A 26,154-nucleotide genomic window follows, 5' to 3' on the forward strand; every position below is an offset into this window, starting at 1 on the left:
AACCAGGGTATTAATAGCAGTACTATAATTGCTTCTTGAACCAGAGTTTGGGTGAAGAAAATCAAACGTCTCCATTCCTGATCAGTATCCAAATGCCTCATTATGTCTCCTATATTTCAACAGATCATTGCAACTCATCATTAAGTGTCAAATGTGGATTAGAAACTGAAGGATGCTGGTGGAATCCAACAAGGTCAAAAGTCAACATGAGATGGACAGGAGGAAAGGAAATCTTAAAAGAAAACTAGCAAATGAAAAGTGATTTAACTTCAGAACTGTTTGATGTGAACTTTTATGCAAAAGTGTGATTGTACTCAAATGGGAGAATGGAGGTCGTGCAAGATACGAGAGTGTACAAAGCTTTTCTGATGAGTTGGGTAAATGTAATGTGTGGTTGAGTACCAAGGCATAGAAATTAGAAACATTCCTGGCCTGTTCTTAAGTGAATATTTCTATTTAATCAATGTATCCTGTTGCAAGAGCACAGCCTACAGGAGCAATCAGACTACTACAATTGACCTTATTGCCCAATAGCCAGAAATCAGGGTTACTAATCTTTCATTTTCAAAGACAGGTGACGATTCAAGTCCCAGAATTGTCAGATCACCTTGCTTACATTGTGTTAATTTCATACGAATGATACACACATCAAGCAAAGCACTTATTGGAACAGTTCAGTCCTGGCTCACATAAGTTTATTCATGGCGGTTGATACAAGATTTTGTCCAATTGAAAGCCTTCAATAATCACTGCCAAATTTCAAACACTAAATTAAGTTGTGGGAAAATTAAGTTCAATTACTTTCAAACAATGTCTGAATTTTTCTAGCTGCTCTGGTTGGATCCTGTTAAAGTGTAAAATAGAGTAATGGGACCATTCAAATATTGGCAAATCTACATTTGGGATTTAATTACATTTAAATCATCTGCGTAAAGGCCACATTTCTGACTCTCAAACTGTCCCTAATTCGCACTATGTATGTACCTAATTTTCCTCTCCATACCAATGATGCAAAAACATTTATTGGAAAATTCATACCTCGTGTAAAAATATTCCACTGTTGACTACACAATAAGGTTGTTAAGCCTGCACTGCTCCAGCACTCAATAGCAGCTTGATATATTTTCTGGTAGATTTCAGAAAATCTCTGAACCCCACGTGACCACATTCCAAACTTTTAAGATTAATGTCAACTGTGAGCATCCAGTGATGCAATCCTACAAAGCTCTGGAATAGATGGAATCTTATGAATGGTGGGATTCTGGAATTGTGAAAGCAGCACTATTATGCTAACAGTCTTCAATTTGGTTCTTCAGCCAAATGTCAACAAAGGTGAGTCATGGAGAGCGACAAACGGTCCAAACCAAACCAACTGAAACAAGATTCCATAAGAAATAGCAGTACGGGTGCACCAAATAGCACATCAATCCAGCTCCGCCTCCCCCTTCACCCCTTGATCTAAATTCTCCAGACAGCCAGTGGAAACAACCTTCCTTCGAAGAATTACATACGATTACATGGAGGCAGGAATCATTAGTTCCAATAACTGCTTGGGCATTAAAGACAAATCAGTAATCTATCACATCACAACCCTGCCAACGGTAATCTCAAATTCTACAGTGAAACCTATTATAGCTAGATATATCCTAAATTGGTTAAAATTAAAAGGAGAAAGTAACTACTGCAGCGTTGAAGTGTGATGACTCAGGTGGGTTTTTGCATATTTAATTTCTACACTAATTGATGGTCGAAGGAATCTTTCAGAACTCAATTCGAAGTCAAAATATAATAAACTCATCTCAACAAGGTTTCACAGTGCTGCTAATTAGCTTCAAAATCATGGGCACAGAAGATAGCTATTTGACAATTCAAACCTGTCCAAATGCTAACTCTAGATCATAACCATCCAATCCTACTTCCTTGTAATTCTTTTATGTATTTTGCCTGTTTATGCTGTAATCAGTTTTTGGAGATCACTTCAATATACACCCATCAAAACCTCTGGAGCTTAATCCCACAACACAATGCTGAAGAAAGAATAAATATGGTCTATGTAAACAATTCCTCTAAATTATAGAGGGCGCAGTCTCCCAACTTCCATGGATTTCTTTCTAGAATACAGTTAAAGAATACAGTTAAAAAAGCTGAAATACAAAAAAAGGTTCTCATCAGTGAAATTAATAGAAAAAAGTGAACAAGATGTAGATATCCCATTAACTTCTGCACTACTAGAGAAGCAGCACATACTTACTAAGGTTAGAATCAACACTAGACTGAGGATCAAAATTCTCCCCCTCTCCCCTAACAATCTTAAATAGAATGTACTTGGAGAACTGAAAGATTGTTCATAATTAAAACAAATACCCAGTCAAAATTGTTTCTAATTCTACATCAGATCTGTGGCCCCACCAGAAACTAAAAGGACAGGTGGTACTGAACATATAACATAATTGGTGTCTTCATAGAGGGTATGATCAAGGCATTTCAACCTACATCTAATCAGCATTAGCACCTAATTAAGATGTAAGCCTACGTGCGACACTAATAAATAAACTTATAAAGCCTAAACTTATAAGATGGAGCTGATGTGGACACTGGCTGCAGAAGTAAATATATTATCTTTGAATATCTTCTCATCTGACTGCCAAACTGCAGCAAGTTTTCCAAAATTATCTACAATTTCAAAGATAATTTCAAAGTTTGACAGAAGTTCAACTTAGTTTAAATTAGTGTCATGACTCCCTCTGAATGCACTTGACAGTTATTAAGCATTTGTAAATGCACAGGTTTGAATGAACTGAAATAAAACAAGCATGCATACAATCAACACTGATTTTCCATGGTGAGGTTTTACTGATGAAGGTGAAACATTTGAAGCTGTATTCACTAGTGCATTCAGTTCACAGTAGCAAAACTCTACTGGTTTTGCAAAAAGTAGTTTCTGACAGCAGTGTATTATCCTGCAAAATGGACCAATCCAAGAAAAATTCTACAACGACCAGTAAAAGTACCCAATGAGGTACTGAACTGCATTTGGCCATAAAAGCACGACAAATTCAAGGACAAAACAGTGCTGTTTGTTCCACTGAAATTCAAAGTTCATCTCACCAGAAAGGTTTGGGGGAATTCAATTTCCAATTTCTGCCAAATTATTTGGGCCCAACAGGAACATCAATTAGAATCATAGAATCCCTACAGTGCAGGAGGCGGCCATTTGACCCATCAAGTCTGCATCAACTAGAGTCCCACCCAGGCCTTATTTCTGTAAACCTCATTTATCCTGCTAATCCCCCTGACACGAGGGTCAATTTTAGCATGGCCAATCAACCTAACCCACAGATCTTTGGACTGTGGGAGCAAACCGGGACACCCGGAGGAAACCCACACAAACATGGAGAATATGCAAACTCTACACTGACTATCACCCAAATCTGGAATGGAATCCGGGACCCTGGTGCTGTGAAAAGTTAAAGTTTATTTGTCACAAGTAGACTTACATTAACCCTGCAATGATGTTACTGTCAAGATCCCCTAGTCAGATACTCTGGTACCTGTTCAGGTACACTGAAGGAGAATTTAGCACGGCCAATGCACATAACTAGCACTGTGGGAGAAAACCAGAGGACCAGGAGGAAACAACGCAGACAGAGGGAGAAAGTGCAAAGTCCGCACAGATAATGACCGAAGGTGAAAATCGAACCTGGATGCCTGGTGTTCTGAGGCAGCAGTGCTAACCACTATGCCATAAGGTGATCCAAATTGGCTACAAGATTAGAGGCTTTAAACTTCGATGGTGCAGGATGGGGTTTCATTCCTGATGACTATCCAGCCAGCTTTGCAGAAAAGTGTATGCAAGTGATATCAGATGAAGTGGGATCAGGTTCAGCTATGCTGCATTCCATGGCTGAATACTCACCACAGCTCAGTGTCAAAGCTCAGACCGATAGAACATTACATCCCAGGAGGTGTCAGTGTCTTCGAGAGGAGAGGAAACAGTAATGGTGCACTTGATGACTTTGACGTATTTATTCAGACATACACATGCTCAAAATAAAGCCCCAGAGGAATTGTGTTAGATTGATTCTATCCATGATCTCATATTTATTATTCAATGCCAGCCTGGTTGTTTGCAAATTGTTCACAATTTTCAAAAGCTACAGAGTAAGACTCTCAATTTTCTGGTTCACTCGCTGATGAAAAAAGCAAGTTTCCCATTTCTGTTCAAATGCACACAGTAAAGTAATATTAAATGTGAGCCTACCTACTTAAGCCATGATGAATTAAGAAAATATGTCACCAATATCTCCCCTCCTCCCAAAAAAAACTGTGCAAAATCTATCAGAGCTACAAAATGGCTTTTTTCTTTTGCTTTGTTTCATCATACAAGTTAATGTAATCATTTTCACAAATCATAGTTCTCAACTTAAAAATAACACTGTACCCCTCAGGTTTCAGAAGTCAAACGTGCCATATTCATCGTGCAACTCTGCTCTTATCTGTATCCTGCAGTTCATCCCACTTATGATCCTTCAAGAATTTGAAAGGAATCAAAGTGCTCATAAAAGCTTCAGTCTACTTCATTGAGCAGGTAAGTACAAGCCAAAGTTATTCACGCACCATTCATCAGGTACTCATTAAATACTTTGGAAATGCACCATAAACTATGACAGTGCAATTGCAGTTGCTGAATATAGAGCTACAAAAATTTTTAATTTTTTTTAAAAAGTCTGCTTGTAGCATGTGACTTTAACCATGCTTAAAGCTTCTAATTATATATAAATATAATACGTCAGTCAATCTAATTATTTCATGCCTACAAAACGTCTAGCAAAAACATCCTCCCTGTCCTGCCATGGCTGTGTCTAATACTGTAAAGATGATGTGGCAACAAATTCGCTCGATCCCTTCTTACAAAATGTCTCCAGACCTGCTTGTGAGAACATTACATTCTGTTTCTCTGTAAATACATTTCATTTCATTCTTGCTTAAGCTGTCAAGTTCAAATAGAAAGCCATTGCCTACATTATTATAAGGCTTTAACATCGCTGCAGTATCATGGCATGTTAAGGTAACAATCCACTTCACTCAATTCCCTTCCATAAGCGCTTGACGCCTCCATGCATTGTTTATTGAAACTCTCCTGTGTAACAGACAATTGTTGATCATCATCCTCACAAAGTTCTGCTGGGTGTGAAAACTCAATATTGCCCACATTAGAGCCACTTTGTGCACACTGATGTTCATCAGTGCCTGGATCTCCATGAGAAATGCAATCAGTGTTTAGAGCTTTTTGGCCCTCTTCGTTTTGCCCCATGGGGCCCCCAGAACCATGAGCTAGATCTGAATCATTACCAGGAAGCCCATCATTTAGTCCAGCCAATTCTTGACTTGCTCTTCTCTCATTATGGGGCAATTGCTCTCCTGGTCCTTGTACTGGTGTTGTCCCAACCTGCTGTCCTTGAGATTTCAACTGCTGGTGACATAATGGGCACGTTTCCTGCACATATAACCACTTCTTGAGACAGGCCGAGTGAAAAAAATGGCTGCATGGTGTAATCACTGCAGAATGCATGTCCTAAAGTAAAGAAAATTAAATTTGGTAAGAAACAACGTATTAAAACAGTGTAACAATATTCTGTTGCTGCTTTTTATCTATTTTGCTCTAGCTTTGATGCCTGCTTGTTCAACCTGTGCCCGCAGCCCAACTAGTTATTCTTTATGCATGAACCTATACCATGAATGTCAAAAGCCTGTTGGTACGCAAGAGCCATAACAGGTGAACTGGTCCCTTAACCATCCAGAGTTCACATCTATACGTAATTGAGCAAGTCATGGTGGCTGACATGTATTTCCAATTCCTTTGTTGTCAGGGTTCTGAATCCAGCACAGATAAATTAATGAAAAAGCACTTAGAATCAAACTCACAATCATAAGGTCAATAACATTTAGTATTATATGAGACTGTGCCACAATCTACCAGGTCAGTGGGATGCTCTTAAATTCATATGCCACAATCTGATCACCAACCAATGAAACATGATAGTTTCACCCCATTTCTTCCCTTGGAGAATTGTCCCATCATATTTTGATGATTAGTTATAAATCAGCAACTCAATTAAACAGTTCTGCTGACATAAAATCAAGAGTAAGTTGCAAGCTGCCTATTAGAGTCAAAAAGAGAGACTGAATTACTCAAACTGATGCATATGATCATTTGTACAGTCTATTACGAATTTTAAAAGCAATTACATTTTCATGCCTTCACTTCAGAAAAAAGGAAATAAGTAGGAATTTAGTACGCATGCACTGACAATACATTGTTACTAACGCACTGCCACTGTTTCAGTATAAGTTGCTCAACATGTTGTAAATTATATTTTGCTTTCATCAGTCAATGTGAAACATTAAATTTGTCTTCAATTTAAGCTATAGTTATATGCTTTGAAACAGAGTCAAAACAGTTACTATCCAAAATCCAAACAAGTCTGTTTCCTATGAGGATGGCAATATCACTACTTTAGGGAACAAAAGATCTGTCCAGCCTACAAACTAAAATCAAGTGCACTCACATCCATCAATGATGCATCGCAAGTGCGCTGCATGAATACAAAGGTGGCAAAGTTTGTCTCCTGGATTGATAGGACAAAGCTGAAATAAAATACATTGCTCTAATAGTAAAGGGAGGGAAAGGTCAGATAAAGTCACTGTGACAGCTTGAGAATCATCTGGCATCAGCTACAAGCATAAAAATAGAAAGATGCTTTACATAGGCCAGCTAAAACAAAAGTGCAGAAAATACAAACATAGGTCCCCTGATATCTTAGTGGGTAACATATACAAGAGGATCTTGGGTTGAATTCTGTTGCAGCCTGCTGAGTCATCCATCCTAAAATCAGACAGAAGTGGAAACTTAAAAGTTCAGCCATGGTTTTGTCTCTTGATTTCTAATTGCTAACTCCTGCTGGAAAGTATGTGCATGTGTGTTTACACAGAGAAGTGAAAGTAAAAGGGAGTTAAAAACAGAGTGCTGGAAAAATGCAATAGGTCTGGCAGCTTGTGTGGAGAGAGAAACAATTAACAGATCACCAGCAACTGCAGCATTTTACTTTTATATGTATAGGAGACAGATCACACAAGCAAGATTAAAACTGAAAATGACATCTTCCACAGTTGAATTAACTGTCGACTGCCTGTATTGGAGTGCTGGCAGTACCTGTGGAATGACATACCAGATTCAGGATAGAGGAATGGAAAAAGAGGTGTAATGGGGGAATTACAATATGAAGAAACTGTTGATCCAACACTATCCTAAATGAACCTCAAAGAGCCAAACTACAGGCAATATTTTCACAATAGTAAAACCTGTCCTTCTCGTCACCTTCAATAAATAGCCACCTGTGCAATAAAGCCAGTGATTCTCAAAACCAATAGGTTTCTAATTTACATGTAATTCAATAGAACCTGCAACTCAATTAAGCAGCCATCTGCTAACCTGGAAACAGACGCTAGTTAAAAAAAAGTAACTGTTGTGAGGAGTATTGCAAATGGAACCTGCACCTGGATTAAGAATTCCTCTCAAACACACTTCTGCTCAGTGCTTAAACTATTTTGTTGTGTTTAGCTTTCAAATATCAAAAAGGCAACTTGATGAAGTTCATTGCTATCTGATTACAATTAAGGGAGAAACTTTAAATCTTTTAAAATATTGTAAACGTAATTCCTGTCAGCAAACTAACATCTCCTTTCATTCTTGTTGAATTATTTTCAACAAATAAACTTCGATCTTCCATACTGAGTGGAAGACCAATTTTTGCTCACAGTTAAACAGCGCTCATGCTTACTAAGTATCTTTCATTTAGGGGGATTACTTCAGTATTTTCATGAATACGTGGATATAATTTTTACCAGTGAAGTGTGCATATTGCCCCAATACTTTCATTCGCCTCTGATATCCAACAGTTGCCCCTTACTAACTTTCAACCATACCGAAGAACCAGATTAGGACATAAATCATGCAAGTCACCAACAGTTTATAAAACTACCAATCACTCTTTAAAAAAAAGTTTTAGTTGCCTTTAAATCTTTTTCACAGCATAAGTGACACTGGAAGGTGACAAAAGGAATTTTATAGCAATTAGGAATTAGCAGAAGCTAATACACATACAAAACGTGAACTGAACATAAGGACAACCAACTGCGATCATCCTGAATGAGAGTTTGAGTACTAAAGCCAGGGTTTAAGTGTTGCACTGGTGCCATGCTACATACCTGGTAACAGATGGAACAAATGTCATTGTGTTCTTCAAGCTGCTCCTTTGTGGCAGTTGGCAGCGAGTTGATCTTATTTGCTGCATCCCTGCGGAGAAGAAAGCTCTTCCATCCCAACTGTGCTCGAAGCCAGACATTGAAGTAAGAATGGACAAAGATGATGGATGAACCCATCCAAGTCCACTCTCCTAATATTGTCTCTGCTACACCATATGCAACAACACACAAAGCGACCAGGAACTCAAGCAAGCGATATGTGCCATTCACATAGTAGATAACATCGTCAAGATTTTCCATTGGTTCTTTACTGAATTCCTCCACCATAAAAAGGATATAAATGAAGAGTGTTCCAAGCACCTATCAGCAATGAGAAGTTATATTAGTGTGTGGTTTTAACATTACATCAACTGTCTATATGTAACAAAACATGCAACTCCAATTCATGGACTTAAGCTGAAGTTGAACAAAAAGAAGCAGTTTTACAATACATATTACCATTTGCCTGTTTGGCTCATAACACTAAACATTCAGGTTTAATTAATTGCACTCAAAAACTGAATCTGGAACGTGCTCAAGTAGACAAAGTACAGCATTTCCATTCTCACAGCAAACACTCAAGCTTCTATTAGACAAAAATCATGATATTGAATTTTTCTTAAATACGAAATTCCATTTACAGCTCAAAATACCATTACCTTAATGTATATTACTACAGTAATAAGAAAATTTTAAAACTTACTGAAACTAGAGTGAAAGGTTTCTCTAAAAGCTCATCAGTTAAATGTTTTAACTAGAAGGTGTTAGTCTGTTTTAGAGGATCACAATCTATACTATTAATGGTAAAAAGTCAACGAGAACACCATTTGTGGTTAGTGTACCCTCAAACTCTGAGTTGGGAATAGGGAGTTCAGTTAGCAGTGATTTGACTTACTCAACATTGAACACTATTCAATATATCTAAGAACGCTGATCATATTTGGAGTCCGCACAAGAGATGTGAGAAGGGACACTTCCACTTCTTCCACCAGTGTTACTCTTTACAACAGTTTCAAACTACTTCCCTCATGATTAGGCCAAGTAGCCATAACAAATGCCTAGACAAATACTTGATTCCAGAATTCAAATTTAAATGTCTCAGCTTAAAAGTCCAATATTTTAGCCCTATGGTGGTACCTGGATACTTGAGGGTATCTGACATTTCATAAGAAAAGGTGGTGGGGTTGCTCTGTTAATAAAAAGATGAGATCAGTACAGTGGTGAGAAATAATCTTAGTTCAGAGGATCAAGATGTAGATTGACTGTGCACGAAGATAAGAAAAAGCAAAAGGAAGACGTCATTGGTGGGAGTAGTTTATAGGTGTCCTGACCACAGCTACACTGTAGGTTAAAGTATTTAATCGATAAATAATGGGGGGTATAAGGAAGAAACTGCAATGATTAAAGGAAATTTTAATTTTGATATAGGTTGGATAAATCAAATTAGCAAAGATAGATAGGAGGATGAATTCACAGAGAGGATCCAGTACAGTTTCTTACAACATTACAGACAGGTAAACTATTGCAGACCTGGTAATGTATAATGAGGAAAGATGAATTAAGGACCTATGGTAAATGATTATCTTATTAAGACTGACCATAACTCAGAATTTCACAGCTTGAGAGTGAGAAATCCAAAAGAGCCCTAAAATTGAATAAAGGCAATTATAAGAATACGATGATACAGTTGGCTAAAGTGGACTGGGAAAATAGGTTAAAAGCTAATACAATAGAAAAGCAGTGGCAGACATTTAAACAGGTATTTCATAACTCTCAACTAAGATCCACTCCACTGAGGAAAAAAACAGTATGAAAAGGATACAAAATTCATGGGCGAACTAAAGAAGTTAAGGATAACATTTGAAAAAAAAATGCTGCAAAATAATGTTAGGCCGGAAGACTGGGTACAGAAACTAGCAAAGGACGACCAAAAGAAATTTTAAACAGGCAGAAATTGGAGTGAGAGAAAACTTGTAAGAAATATAAAAATACTGGAAAAGCTTTTACAAGAAGACAAAAAGGGAAAGAGTAGCTGAATTTAATGTTGGTTTAATTTGATGGAGATGTTCAAAATCATGAGGTAACTGGACAAAGTAGATAGAAATTGTTCCTGGTTGTCAAAGGATCAAGAATGAGAGGGCACAGATTTAATGTGATTTTCAAAAGAAACAAATGTGATGTGAAAAAAAGCCTTTTCACACAATGAGTGGCTTGGATCTGGAATGCTGAGAGTGTGGTAGAAGCAGGTTCAATCAAGACATTCAAGAGGAATTAGATGATCCCTTAGATAGAAACAATGTGCAGGGATATGGGGAAAAGCAAGGGAATGGTGCTAAATCACAATACTCGAGAGCCAGTGCAGACACGATGGGCCAAATGGCCTCCTTCTGCACCACAACGATTCTGAATTCCCTTAGAGCCTATGGCCACACTAGTCTGAAATGCCCAATCCTGTCTGATCTTGGAAGCTAAGCAGAATCAGGCCAGGTTAGTACTTGGGACGGGAGAATGCCTGGGAATGCCAAGTGCACTATGTTTTAAAGTTAGCATCAAGACTTAGCTGGTTAAAGTGTATGCTTAGTCAACAGGAGATCAACGCTCAGTGATGCTTTTAAGTAAATACATGCCTTTACATCAAAACAGCAATGTTGAGAAAAAAACATGGCCCTTAGAGGATAAAAATGGGAAATTAACAAGTACTTTGTAACTGCCTTCACAGCAGAAGACACAATTAGCTTCCCAAAAAGAGTAAAAAAGCAGTGCATAAGGCAAGAAGAAATTTAAAGAAATCATGATCACTAGAGAAAAAGAGCAAGGAAAACTTGTGGGACTCAAGACTGACAAAACCCCTGGACCTGATGGCCTGCATCCCACAGTCTTAAAAGAAGTGGCTGCAGAGATAGTCCTTGCATTGAGTAATGTCCTAAAATTCCCTTGATTCTGGAAAGGCCCCAGTAAATTGGAAAATGCAATGTGACACCACTATTCAAGAAAGGAAGGAGACAGAAAGGTGACATGCTAGGCCAGTTAGCCTAACATATGCCACAAGGAAAATGCTAGAACACATCACTGAGGAAGCAGCAGCAGCACATTTATAAAATCAATATGATTAGGTGGAATATATGTGGTTTCACAAAATGAAAATCACGTTTGACAAATTGATTAAGAGTGCTTCAGACAGCTGAAAGAATATAAGAAGACATAATGTATTTGGATTTCTAAAATACTTTTAATAAGATTATGGTACAAGACAAAAGCTCAGTGTTGAGGGTGACATTTTAACATGAGTAGAGGATTAGTTAACGAACAGGAAAAAGAGTCAAGATAAATGGACTAGGGTCAGGTTGGTTAACTGTACTCAGTGGAATGCCACAGGGATCACTGCTGGGGTCTCAACTATTTATGATCTCTATTAATGAACTGGATAAGTGATCACCATATTGGAGTCAAATTTACTCATGATACAATGATAAGTAGGAAAGCATGTTGTGAAGGTACAAAGGAGTTCGTACAGGTGAAATGAATGGAAAAACATTTGGCAAATGGAGTATAATGTGCAAGAATGTAAACTGTCCACTTTGGCAGGGAGAATAGAAAAGCAGGATATCATTTGAAATGACAGATTGCAGAATGCTGCATTACAGAGGGATCTGGGTGTCCTTGTACATGAATCTCAAAGTTAGCATGCAGGAATAGCAAGTGATTAGGACAAATGGAAGGTTAGCCTATTTCACATTGGGGGATGCAGTATAAAAGCAGGAAGACTTGCTACAACTGTGCAGGGCACTGGTAAGACCATACCATTAGTACTGTGTATGGTTTTGGTCTCCATACTGAAACAAGTATTGGAAACAATTCAGAGAATGTTCACTAAGCTGGTTTATGGGATAAAGGGCTTGAGCAGTTTGGGCCTGTACTTAATTCTCTTCTGCAAAGAGCTGTAGGTGTAAAAGATATTCAAGATGAGGTCAGACAGTTTTTTGATCTATAAGGGAATCAAGAGCTATGGGGGCCAGGCAGGTAAATGAAGTTAAGACCACAGTCAGATCAGACATGATTTTATTGAATGGCGAAACAGGCTGGGTCGACTGAATGACCTACTCCTAGTTCTGATGACCTTATGACTGGGGAGAGGGGTGGGATGCTCTATTCACTTAACAAGTGTCAATTTTGCAAATGTGAAGGCACTCCAGTAAGACGTAAATGGGAAATTAGGTTAATGAATAGGACAGAAAGGATGCAGTTTCAGATATTTAAGGAGACACTTCATAATTTGTAGCAAAGAAATATTCCAGCAAGAAAGATTACGAGAAGGATGCAATAACCATGGCTAACCTAGGAAGTTAAAGATAGTTTCAAATTGAAAGAAAAGGTGCACAATTCTGTGAAGCTGTAGGTCAGAATGTGAACAGAATTTAAATCCAGTGAAGAATGATGAAAAGAATGAGTACAAAATTAGAGTATGAGAGAAAACTAGCTAGAAATAAAAAAAAGTACTGAGTTTTGACAAGTATTTAAAAAGAAAAGGAGTAACTAAAGTCAGCATTGGTTCTCTGGAGAGTCAGTCAAGGAATTAATGAAGGGAAATAAGGAACTGGCAGTAGCATTGAACAGGTACTCTGTGTCCGTCTTCACTGTAAAAGACATAATTATCATCCCAGAAATAATTGTAAATCAAGAGGCAGAAGGAACTTAAAACAATTGTACTCACCAGGAAAAAAATACTGAGAAAGTTATTAGAATTAAAAGCTGACAAGTGCCCAGGATCTGAGTAATGTCCTAAAATTCCCTTGATTCTGGAAAGGCCCCAGCAAAATGAAAATGCAAATGTGATACTACTGTTCAAGAAAGGAAGGAGACAGAAAGGTGACATGTTGGCCAGTTAGCAAAACATCTGTCGCAGGGAAAATGCTGGAACCCATCATTGAGGAGGCAGTAGCAGGACATTTATAAAATCAATAAGATAGGTGGAGTATATGTGGTTTCACAAAACGAAAATCAGATATTTAGAGTCTTAAAATAAGTAGAAGTTGATATAATAGATGTAATTTTAAAAAATTTTCTACATTCTGGAAAAGAAAACAAAACACCTTTATTCAAGAAAACAGGAGCTTGCCTGACATGTATCAAATGGAAACTGATAGAATCTATTATTAAGGAGGGGGTTACAGTAGGCACTTGGAAAATTGTTATACAATCAGAGTCAACTTGATTTTGTGAAAGGGAAATTTATTCGAGTTCTGAGAGGAATTAGTAAGCAACGCGCATAAAGGGGAACCTGCAGGTATGATGAATTTGTTTCCAAAAGGCATTTGATAAGGTGCTACATCAAGGTTACGACACAAAACAAGAGTTCATGGTGTGACGGAATAATATATTAACATTGATAAAAAAAGGTTAGCTAACAGGAAGTGGAGGATAGAAGTAAAAGTGTAATATTCAAGTTGACAAAAAGTGGTGAGTGGAATGCCACAGAGAGCAGTGCTTGGGCCTCAACAAGTTAAAATTTGTTTCAGTGGCTTGGATGAAGGGATGGAATGTATAGTTGCTAAGTTTGCTGATGACAAAGATAGGTAGGTTAATACATTATCAGGAGGACGCACGGAGTTTACAAAGTTTTACAGATAAGTAAAATTCAGGCAGATGGAATATAGTTTGGAAAATGTGAACTTGTCAACTGTCAGGAAGAATAGGAAAGCAGTACAGTAATTTCTTTTGTAACCCACTATGCTCCGGAAATAGGCAGTGCCGTTTAATCAAAAACGGCAGTTAATGGAAGGTTGCTTTATTCTGGGCAGAGGACAAGATGCTGCACCATCTTTGAGAAGTTGAGGGGACGCAGCTCAGCAATCAGGGGCCCCAACTCAGCAGAGCATCACAGTAAAACATAAACCGAACAGATTACCACTACAAGCGAAGACTAAGCTGAACAGAAGCTCTCACTTTTTTGGAGAAATAGCTCTGAGCATTATACGCACAAGGTGACTCCTAGTAAAATGAGATGTGAACAAATAATCTCTCATTATAAAATCATAATTATAAAATCTATGTTATGTTGGTGCACCATGCCAGGATGTGAAATTTCAGTCAGTTGGTAGATTAACAATACTGGGGTTTTGGAAATTAACCATTTGATTCTTCATTTCTAACCTTCAGACTGGCTTTTTGAAAAAAAACCAAGTTGTCGGCTTGACTGACTGTTGCTCTGAGCAGTAATTGCTGCTTGCAATATTTGGGCAGCTGAGAGAGTTTCAGCTGGCTTTTAAAAAAAATAGAACTGTCAGGGATTAAGGGATATTAGAAATACCAGTTAATGGAACTTTCCAGTTGGTACAGGAGTGGATAACAAAGTTTACTGTAAATGATTTAAGCGTAGAGACATTGCAAAACTCTGCAGCACATAGGGATCTCGACATCTTGGTACATGAATCACCAAGGTTAGCATGCAGGTACATCAAGTGATTAGGAAGGCAAGCAAAGATGTTGTTGTTTATTGCAAGGCAAATGGAATATAAAAGTTGCGATTTTTTTGATGAGCATCAGGCCAATTGGTGGCCGTGGTGCATGCTTCACTGTCGGTCGGCTCCCCAAGGCCAATAGGAGAACAACAGATCAGCACTCACATCCTCAGAGGTGGAAGCTGTCAATCTAAGTTGGTGAAATAGCAAACGCCTCAAGATGAAAATGCCTTCTAAAAAACTTCTATACAGAGTGCTGGTCTACCTGTCTGCTGCTGGGAGCCCCAGCTTCATTCATCAACTGGCATTCAGCCTCAGTGTGGGGGACTGACTACCAACTGGAAGATTTCAATCAGTGTCAGCACAATGACCAATTACAGGGTATAATTGGTAACTGCTACTTCCAGGCAGGTAGCCATTCCTCAGCTCTTTATTAAGCTCTGAAGAAGATTCATACGGACTCAAAACATGAACTGTTTCTCTTTCCACAGAGACCTGCTGATTTTTGTAATATAGTATTTTCTGGTTTTATTTCAGATTGCCAGGATCCGTAGTATTTTGCTCTCATAAAAGTAAGACAGTTGGACTGCTGTTGTTGGTGACAGCATCTCTAGAGTATTCTGTATAGTTCTGGTCTCCTTATTTAAGAAATGATCTAATTGCAGTAGAGGCAATGGAGAAGGTTCACTTATAACATAGTTTGAAATGAAAGAGTCTTCCATTTAGGATGGAGCGGAGATTTGTTTTCTCTCAAGGGGGCTGAGTGTCTGTGGAATTCCCTTCCACAGACAGCAATGGAGTCAGAATCAATGAATATTTTAAGGCTGAATGAAATAGATTTTTGATTGAAAAGGTCTTAAAGGTTATAGGGGATAGAGAGCAAAGCAGAGTTGAGGCCACAATCAGATCAGCCATAATCTTTACAAACAGTGGAGTAGACATGAAAGGCTAAATGGTCTACGCCTGCTCAAATTTTTACGTTCATGTGTTCCTCAGACTGGAGGGAAGTATGGAGTGGTTTTCTCTGGGATTCACTACCAGAAACACTGCTGTTTCCCAATATGCATTAATAACCTTGATGGGACATAAAATTAAAAATTTGGGGACGACACCAAACTTGTAAGTATAATAACCAATGAGGAAGATAACAAAAGACATCAAGGGAACAAAGCCAGCTTGTAGAGTAGGTGGACACATGGAACTCAGTGCGGTAGAATGTGGGGTGATGCATTTGGGGAGAAAGAACGGAGTGAGACAATGCGTGCAAAATGGCGTTATTCTGGAATGGGGTGCTAGGACCATGGGATGTTTGTGCACATACCTTTGAAAGTGACCCGACAGATAAATAAAGCAGCTAATAAACTAGACATGAGCCTGGGTTTTATAAATAGAGGTGTAACAGTTCAATAGTTACGTTAAGCCAGTAAGGAACACCATCATAGCACCAGTGGAGAACTGATTTCAATTCTTGACATCACACTTGGGAAAGACATGAAATGAAATGGGTGGGTATAGAAGAGCTTTTCTGGAACAGTTCCAGGGATGAGGAGTTATAGTAGATTGGGTAATCTGCGGGAGCTGAGGTTTTCTCCTGATATTGGAGAAGGCAAAGATGTGGTTAAAATCATAAAGGATTGAAGGGTCGATAACCAGGGGCACAAGAGAAAAAATGACTGCTAAAGCTAACCAGAGGCTATACGAAGGAAAAACGGCAGTTAGGTACTGGAATGCCTGGCTGGGTGGTCGATAAAGATTCAAAAGCAGTCTTCAAAAGGAAACTGGATAAATACTCAAAGAAAGAAAAAAAAACTGGGTAATGAAAGAAGGAGTGGGACTATTTGAATTGCTCTTTGGTGCAGATTTGATAGATTGAATGGCCTCCTCTGTGTTATATTATCCAATAATTCTATGACAATATTGACTGTATTTCAAAAGCAGTTCAGCGGTTAGGATATGTTTTAGGACACCGTTCCTACATTAGAGATGTGATACATTTCACAAGTCGTTCATTGTGTGTAAAGCATTTTGAGATGTGAATGTTAGTGAAATATACCACAGGAATGAAAATCTTTCATGGGATATCACAGTGTGATATAAATGCAAATTATTTCTCTGTTAAGAGGCTGCCCATCAACATTCAATAGAATGTAATAAAGGCATTCAGCAGTTTGCTCAACTGATGACTAGTGTGGTACTTCATTTATTATTGACACAAGTAGGCTTACATAATACTGCAATGAAGTTACTGTGAAAATCTCCTAGGTGTGTGTATACATAGTTCAAATTTGTACTGAGTTAAGAGATATCTTGAGAAAAGGCAAACAAATGAGGAGGAGGAAGCAATGGCAGACACACATCCATGTGTCATGTTATAAAAATACAGCCCCAAATTTCAATCCAATGCTTGTTCATTCTTTTGACAATTTTAACCTCTTTCATTGTTAAGAGTATTTCTCACTTGACTGATACCTAATGAAATGGAAGGTCATATTTTTAATGATGATGCTATGCAGTAATGCCAAAGAAAATGCTGTAAACCTCGATGACTCTATGAAATCTCATATTATAGAAATAGACATTTATTCATTACCTGCAAGGATGTGAGAACACTGCTGGAGATGATGATGAGCAGCCAAAAGTCCATCTGGAAGAACTGTGAAATCATGTAGGCCATATAGGCTGGAAACACCAACAAGAATAAACACAGACTGACTGCTCGAAAGTGCTTCCACAGACTCCTGTAAGCAAGTACATAACATATAGTAAACAAGAGACATATCAAATTCCACTGCACTGAGAAGCTAAAGATCTTTTACAAATTTTGACAAAAAAATACAGTAATACACTGCAGAAAACACCTATCAGGTATTTGCAGACATGAAGCCAGGGGTATCCAATTTGCCCTGAGCCCTGGTAATCCAGTCTGCAAAACCAAAGCAACAAAGTCTGGCTTGCATTTATACTATTTTACATTTGATTTTTTTGCCTGTCAGGAATCTTCAAAAGGATCTTAAATATATTGCCTCATCAGTGATGAAATCAGAAAACCAAGATATGGTAACCCAGATTCTGAGGCAGTAATGATGGCAAAACCAGCAACATACACCGTCATTACTTCTCTGAAATGGACAGCAATATCTGGAGTGTACACATGTGCAGTTAAATATGGAAGGTTACCAGTGATTGCATACTTCTCCAGAAACTATGCTGTGGAGGTTCCCCCAGCATGCAATTATAAGGACCCCCTTCACGTTGTTAGTCTTGCAGAAAAAAATCTTGGAAATGATACAACTCACAATGTGATGAAATACTTTCCACCTTCCTGCATGAGTGCAGCTTCAACAACACTGCAAAAGCTCTACACTATTCAGGACAAAGCAGCCTGATTGACTGGTGCCTCTTTGTGAAGATACTGCGTCTTTAAGAAATGTATTATTATCATGTTTCCTCTAAGCGGTATTTTTACAATTTGGTTTTGTTTACCAGGCAGCTCACATACTGCAAATGCAGACTAATAAGTGATCCTATAAAGTGGGGTATTTATTTTATTCTGAGTTAATGCATTTTTGTTTATTTCCCTACGGTTTCAGAGTAGGGTTTGATAAGTTGATTGACAAGAGATAGTCATGTGCTCATGGAGAAGTTAAGCTTACAGGGAAAAGCAGACAGTTTCTGCTTGACTATGAAAGAAGCAAGAGGTCACTCTCTTGCTCTCTCTGGAGGCTACAGTTTTGACAACAAAATGGCAGAAATAATAATTACTTTACCACAGTGTTTAGCAGGGAGAATATGATAATGGGCATGGTACTAAAAGAGATCAAAAAAGATGTGAAGGCATTTAAGATAGAAGAGGAGAAATCTAACCAAACTTAGACAGGATAAATCCCAGTGCCTAGACAGCATATCTGTACATTAAAAAAAGTTACAGAATATCAGAAATACAATTACACAAGTACAAAATAAGATAAGAAAGTGAGTAACATCAGCCGACTGACAGGCAGCAAATGTTATTCCTTTATGTGAAAGTGGACATAGAACATTCCAGGGAAGGATAGACCAATTAGTTTACCAGTGACAGAAAATATAATGGAACTCAAAGAATTCACAGAAAAACATGTAGAGACTGAAATATAATATTAGGCATGAATTTCAATCAAAGATCATTTTTGACCAACCTCATTTAATTCTTTGAAAAGGATAAATAAAGGACAGACAAGTATAATGCACGAGGCAGGTGTAATATATTTGGATTTTCAAAAGGCCTTCTTACAGAGTACTGTACAGTAAATTTATCACTAAGATCCTGCATGTGGAGTCCAGGACAAGTAGCAGAATGGACACATCAGGTAAAATAAAAACTGAAAACAAAGTGGAGGGTTGCATTAAAGGTAGTTGCTCAGACTAGCAAAAGGGGAAAACTAGTATTCCACAAGGGTCAGTGCTTGATTTAATTCTGTTCATCCTTTAGCTAAATAATATGAGCTCTGGACTTGGACTAGACATGACATGCACATGACACCAAATCCTTTGGGAAGTGGGCTAGAGCAGGGTGATGGAACATATGGAGGCAAAATCAACATATTTTGTTTAGCAATATTAACCTACATGCCAATTTAAATCAACAGGTTGCTAACATGAGTCAAAAGTCTATCACATCATTACCCTGATTCAGATTTGCTAATGTTGGAGGATAAGGCAGGAAAATGGAGTATAGAAAAAAGCAAATAATCTAGCAACATCCTGGATTTTGGACGACATTATATGTGACATGTTAACTTCACATTAGTCAGGGCGGTGGGGACACCAAAGCTAACACACAGACCAGCTGCACAATCATAACCAAAATCTGAGATGGTTTCAACAAGACCTCGTGTTCTTTTGAGGTGCCAATCATGAACTACAGTTTAAGCTAATCAGTAGTCAAACAAACATGATGGTTCAGGAAGTGGAGCAGTGTTGTTGAGTAATAGACTCTCCAGGGCGCAAGAATACAGTTTACAGCTTTCTCATCCCTCGAGTTTAAAAGCAGAGACGAATCTAGTTCAAGTTGTAGGGTCAAAACTAAGACTCACATCAAAGTGTGGAGTCAAATCAATGAAGGTCATGACTCGATAGCGACTGGCCAAGCAGTATTGGACTTAACCCTGAGTAGGAGCATGTGACATCAAGTTTTGTCTTATTCTGTGAACTATCACTTAAATACTTGCATCAACTGATATTTTATCTGTTGACAACAGAAGCCACTATAAATATATTGGTGTCAGTCTCAAACCACACTTGGCATTTCCTCTGACACGATAGGGACAGTTTTATTTGCTATAGGGGAGGCCTACAACAGAATACAGGTAGGTATTAATAAACCTGTAGAAGCATAATTGGCAAATGAAATTCAATATAGTTAAGTGTGAGGTGGTATGTTTTGATAGGAAGTAAATGAAAGCTAATATTGCTTGGAAAATAAGTGTCCAAGTTGAGCAGAGGAGCAGAAAGAATTGGGATACAGGTACATATCACAAAGTACTGACACAGGTTAGAAGAGTGCTGTGGCTTATTTTTAGTGGGGTAGAATTGAAAAGGAGACACATTATTTTGAACATCTGTAGTACCTTGATTGGGGCACACGTGTTCAATTCTGATATGCATACAAGAAAAAAATTGGAAATATTGATGTATAAAATGTCTACTGAACTGATACCAGAACTGAAAAATTATATCAGGAAAGATTAAAAGGTTGACGCTCTTATCTCAACAAAGGAGAAGACTAAAACAAGAAGTTCAAGATTATCAAGGGTTGACCAGAACTGTGGACCATATAAAGAAGATACAAAATAGTTAATAATAAAGACAATAGGGAATACAACAGTAACTTCTTTACCCAGAGACAAGTTAAAACATGGAACTTCCTGCCATAAGTATTCAGCTGACTAGCAATAGATGCACTGACGGGGAAAGCTGGATGAATAAGTAAGGCAGAAAGGAATTGATAGATAAACTGATGAGATTAAACGAGGTGGGAGGAGGCATGGACCTGTAGAAAGAATAACCTGTTTCTAATTTTAAATACTATCTAATTTTTAGGAAATAATCAGAATTAGTGGAGAGGGAGAGTATAACGAATAACAGGACAACTTGCAGTTAACATGTCAGAGCAGTAGAAGCAGAATCTCTAAGTAACTGGATAGATAAGGGACAGAGATAGCTCTTTCAGGCATCAGCGACAGGTACAAGGGGCCAAATTTGTCTCCACTTTTGCTGCAAAATGTTAGGATCCGAAGATCATCTTACTTGTTTCTTGATGCTCCGAGTGCAAGAACAATAGGGTCAGCAATTTCTAACATTGACTGAAGGATGGAAGCTACCACGATGAAGAGAATGATGCTCAGCAAAAAAGCTCGATGCACAACCTGTAATTCAATCAGGCCGGTCTGTACAGCCAGAATCAGCAATGTGATGCCTTCAGTCATCCCTCTGTGGAAAGATTATTAAAATATAAAAGCTCAATTGACGTAACAGATCTCTGCTGTATCTCCCATTCTATAAATAGTCACTAAACTCATGGAAGAAAGACAGTTTCAACTGCAGCAAATAAAAAAGTTGACTTTATCATTTAGAATAATGTCACAAAAAAAACAAATCGGGATTTTGAAAAAAATACCATTAACTTGGGCCTTTAAAAACATTTTGAAATGCTATGCAAGCGATACACTGCTATCAGCAATAACGCATGCTCTACCTGGACATGCAAAATATCAAACTTTCACCAAGATTTCCAACTGGTTTTTTTTGTTTTAAACAATCAATCTAGCTCAGAGAAATTTTAGTGATAATGTGCTGAGAGGATGAGATTAATTTTGAAGCTTTGCTATTTTGGAGAAAACAATGAACTGTGCTATATCGGTGCTTTTGAGTTAGTCAGACACTTCTTCAAATGGTCTAGTGCAAAAGGGCCAATGAACCTCAGCCATTTCTAAAACTACACATTTTAAAATCAGATTTCAAAATTAAGTTTTGAATAATGGATTGTTCACATTGACCAGGTGTCACCATTTAGAAAATATTCGCTATGCTGTTTAAACTTTACTAGAACTGTTCAGAGGCATACAGGTTTACTTAAGTATCTGATGTCCAAGTTTAGATGCACTGTATTTTTGTCATGACCATGCATGGGATTGCTACTTACCTATGCATAAGATTGTCATTCATGAAAGCTCCGTAACCTTGAAGGTAGAACTTGCAAAGTGTCAGCACACCCAGGGTAATGAAGGAGATTGTAAACATGAGGCCCAGCAAAGAATAAGGAGTGCTGCAACATTCAGCAATACTGCAACAGAAATGTTAGTCAAGTGATGTGACTAAGATGAAAGCAGGGTATACTTTATTAATCCTGTTAGCTACACAACAATATGACTGCAAAGCTGGCTTTCGAAGCACCAACTTCTTCCCTCTCCCTTAAGTATATTATTCACAAATTAACTGCACATAGGTGACTATCTAAATTTGTAAGCTTGGCCCAATATCAAACAGATAATAGTTTCCCATGTACTCCATTGTTGGTTTACAGTTGATTCCCAAGTACCATTTTTCCTGAAAGCAGGGGATAACTATAACTAATAATTTGGAAATCTTAACGTTGATTAATGTAGCAGTGTAGGAACAAATTGAACTCAGCAGCCCAACAAAGTTTCAATCCTCAATACTCAACCCTAATGACTGATAAAATCCAAAATGCAGAACGTTGGAATGATCTCAGCAGACACGGCCCCAGACTGAATAATGTTGCTAGATGTTCTTTCACAGTTGAAACATTTACAACAACCATTATCCTTAATGGAAATTCTGCTGACCAAGCTGAATTATGAAATGCTACTACGTAAGTGCATAGTAAATCATACCTGGTAAGAAACAGAAAGAGCAATCTCTCACGAGATGTGGGGTGATCACGTGTACTGAAGTATGAGTAGATCTGTAGAGCAAACAGGACCAGCCAAAAAACCATAAACAGCACAGGGACAACCAACTGATTCCAGAGAGACATTCCCAGTGCCAACAGCCCATAAACTTCCACTACCTGTCCAAAGCATAAGTGTGAAAGGTGTGAATGGATTTGGTTACGTAGAAAACCCATTAGCATGATACTGCCACACAACAACTGAATGCAAACTGGTTTACAACATTAGTCAAATATGAAAACATGCATACTTTAATGAATCAGTTTTAAGGACACAATTAGATTGAAGCACTTATGTTGCTTCTGGATCAAAATAAGTTTTCAAGGGCAACATACTCTTCTTTCTTCCTGGCACGATAGTATATAACCATGCCAAATCCATTTGGGTAATCTTAACCCAATCCGTAATAGATGTAGATCCAGCACAGTAAGGAATTATAATGTGCACTAAATCAATGGTAAAGTATAAAGATAAACAGAACAGGAAATGGAAGCATTGCACAATTAGACAATTACCTGAAGGGGAAAGATTTATAGGGCCAACAGGAGAAGGCAGGGAATGGGAGGTGAATTGTTCTTGCAGCAAGCCATCACAGACATAACGGGACAAATGACCTCCTTCCTTGATGCAAACATTTTATTCTATGGTTCTTATGCTTTTCTGAGATTGTGATTAAAACATATTGCATGGAAAATTAAAAGATTTATTTATAGCTTGTACTATAACAGATGATGACAGAGTAGCATGTGAAAAACTGCTTCATTATCCAATAGATACCACTCTGCAAAAAGCACACGATTTGCAAATTTAATGGAGAAAAAATAGCACAAGACTGAGTGACCCGCTAAAAGGGCTCAACAAGTTCTTACAGAAATTACCAAGTATCAAAAATGTTGGGCCTATATTTAGGGGGGAATGGAGTTAATTCTTCCAATATCTGTACAGTGGATCTCACTGAATGCTCAAATACTCCATGACCAAGAATTTGCCGGAGCCCAACATCTTACGTATCCTCCACTAGATAGATAGCTTTTCTTGCTATTCAGCTCAAAAGAATTTTGAGTTGTGAACTTCTGAGAGTTTAACTGATTAACAGTTGAATTATGAGACCCACAGTCCATCTTCTTAGCCAATGGGAGTTAAGACAGAAAAAGAATAGGAAAGATGGGGAAAAAATAGGGTGAATTAGAGTCAGATCAGATGCAGAAGAGAGGAACAGCAAATTTCAAGAGGCCAAAAATAATGTGACAGCAAGGAAAAGTAATAGATTATTAATTTTAAATTTAAAAAAATCTTTAATCTTGACAATGGCACTCTACCATTTCAACTATTCCTTTTCTCGACCAGAGAAGTTAAATGGCATTGCATTCACATAAATCTTGTTACTAAAAGGGTCATGCACTGTTAAGTACTTTCTGTAATGAGTTTAATTCATATTTACTCTGTAAACAAGGCAAGTCAATGAGGCCAACATCAGACTGATGGAAATCATCCAGCAATGTGTGCCAAATTGGAAATCGAGGCATCCTCGCATCACCACAAATTGTTCGACACTTTACACATTACTAATTGCAGGCACATTCAACTCATTGTTATTTTCACAGCAAATTAGGTGCCAACTTTTCCATAAACTTTTTAACAGGAGTTGGTGATCATCACTACCCACTTACCATTTCCATATGAAGTACTGGAGCGGCCTTAAGTCGATGACAAAGTAAATTTTCAGAGCATTTTTAAAAAATGCCCAGAAAAGGCCAAACTTATGTTTATTCTTTTTCTTAGTCATCATCCAGTCAATTTTTTCTTTAAGGTATTTACTTCAGGAATTTTTGCTTCAAATGCAATGTTACAATGCATGAGGGGGCAACACCCAAACAGAAATGCAAAAAAAAACAAGGTTGACATCAATGTCACACTACCCAACAGTAACAACTTAAATGTTAGATTAAGCCACTTGTAAGATGCTTCAGAAACTTTAGAACATGTTAAACTAAAACAGGAAATCGTGCCAATTTTTGGCACGGCAAACTGTGAACAACTCAACTCAACTCAGACCACAGAATGGGAAAAACAGGCAGGAATACAAAGTTCCACTTAAGAGGTTAGTGTGCAAATTCAAAGTGCATGGCACTGGAGATTAAAATAGTGACATGGATTGAGAATTGGTTAGCAGACAGGAAAGAGTAGTACAGATAATGGGTATTTTTCAAACAGGCAGTGACGAGCGAGATTCCACAGGGATCTAAGCTTGGGGTCTAGCTATGGGACCAAAAATAACACTTCCAAGTTTGCTGATGGCATGAAGCTTAGCGAGAATGCAAATGACAAGGACAATGTTCAGAGACTTCCGGGTGATTTAAACAAAGAACAAAGAAAATTACAGCACAAGATCAGGCCCTTCAGTCCTCCAAGCTTGCACCAAACTTGTTGCCTGACTGAACTAAAACCTTCTATTCTTCCAGGGACCATATCCTTCTATTCCCATCCTATTCACGTATTTGTCAAGCCGCCTCTTAAAAGTCATTATCGTATCTGCTCCCACTATCTTCCCCAGCTGCGAGTTCCAGGCATCTGTGTTAAAATAAAACTTGCCTCGTAAATTTCCTTTAAATCTTATCCCTCGCACTTTAAACCTATGCCTCCAAGTAATTGACTCTTCCACCCTGAGAAAAAGCTTGCAACTATCCACTCTGTCCATGCCCCTCACAATCTTGCAGTCTTCCCTCAGACCCCCTCAACCTCCATTGTTCCACTGAGAACAAACCAAGTTTGTTCCTCACAGCTAATGCCCTCCATACCAGGAACATCCTGATAAATCTTTTCTGGTGCCCTCTCCAAAGCCTTCATATCCTTCTGGTGAGTGTGACAACCAGAATTGAACACCATATTCCAAGTGCAGCCTAAGTTGCAACATGACTTGCCAATTTTTAAACTTAATGCCCCAGCCAATGAAGACAAGCATGCCTTATTCTTTCTTGACTAGCTTCTCCACCTGTGTTCCCACTTTCAGTGTCCTGCATACCTGTACACCTAGATCCCTCCACCGATCACGACTCTTCAGGGTTCTGCCATTTACTGTATATTTCTCATCTGCAGAAGAGCTTCCGAAATGCATGACCTCACATTTGTCTGGATTAAACACCATCTCTCGCTATCTCTCCATCCAAAGTCTCCAACCAATCGATATGCTGCTTTATCTCCTTATGATCCTCATGGCTATCCACAATTCCACCAACCTTTGAGTCTGTAAACTAATCAAGCCAGTTACATTTTCCTCCAAATCATTTATTTATAATACAAGCGGCAAAGGTTCCAGCACTGATACGAGGAACATCATTTGTCACAGCCCTCCATTCAGAAACACACCTTGACGTTGCTACCCTCTGTCTTCTATGACCGAGCCAGTTCTGTATCTATCTTGCCACCTCACCTCTGATCCCATG

At 38.2% G+C, this 26,154-nt stretch overlaps 1 protein-coding gene across 1 annotated transcript in view; it reads right to left on the reverse strand.

The window, feature by feature from the left end:
• Positions 1–4,011: 4,011 nt before the first annotated feature.
• rnf145a (ring finger protein 145a) overlaps positions 4,012–26,154 on the reverse strand; it is a 98,604-nt gene continuing 76,461 nt past the window's right edge. Inside the window, exons 5-10 of the mRNA XM_080201778.1 lie at positions 22,655–22,830; positions 21,943–22,083; positions 21,048–21,230; positions 17,353–17,500; positions 8,269–8,625; positions 4,012–5,575 (exon numbers count right to left, since the gene is read on the reverse strand). Of these exons, the coding sequence (XP_080057904.1) occupies positions 5,054–5,575; positions 8,269–8,625; positions 17,353–17,500; positions 21,048–21,230; positions 21,943–22,083; positions 22,655–22,830 (1,527 nt within the window). The 3' untranslated portion in view covers positions 4,012–5,053. The remainder of the gene's footprint in view (positions 5,576–8,268; positions 8,626–17,352; positions 17,501–21,047; positions 21,231–21,942; positions 22,084–22,654; positions 22,831–26,154) is intronic.

Source organism: Carcharhinus amblyrhynchos, chromosome 13 (assembly GCF_965287045.1).
Source record: "Carcharhinus amblyrhynchos chromosome 13, sCarAmb.v2.hapA, whole genome shotgun sequence".
NCBI classification, from domain to species: Eukaryota; Metazoa; Chordata; class Chondrichthyes; order Carcharhiniformes; family Carcharhinidae; genus Carcharhinus; species Carcharhinus amblyrhynchos.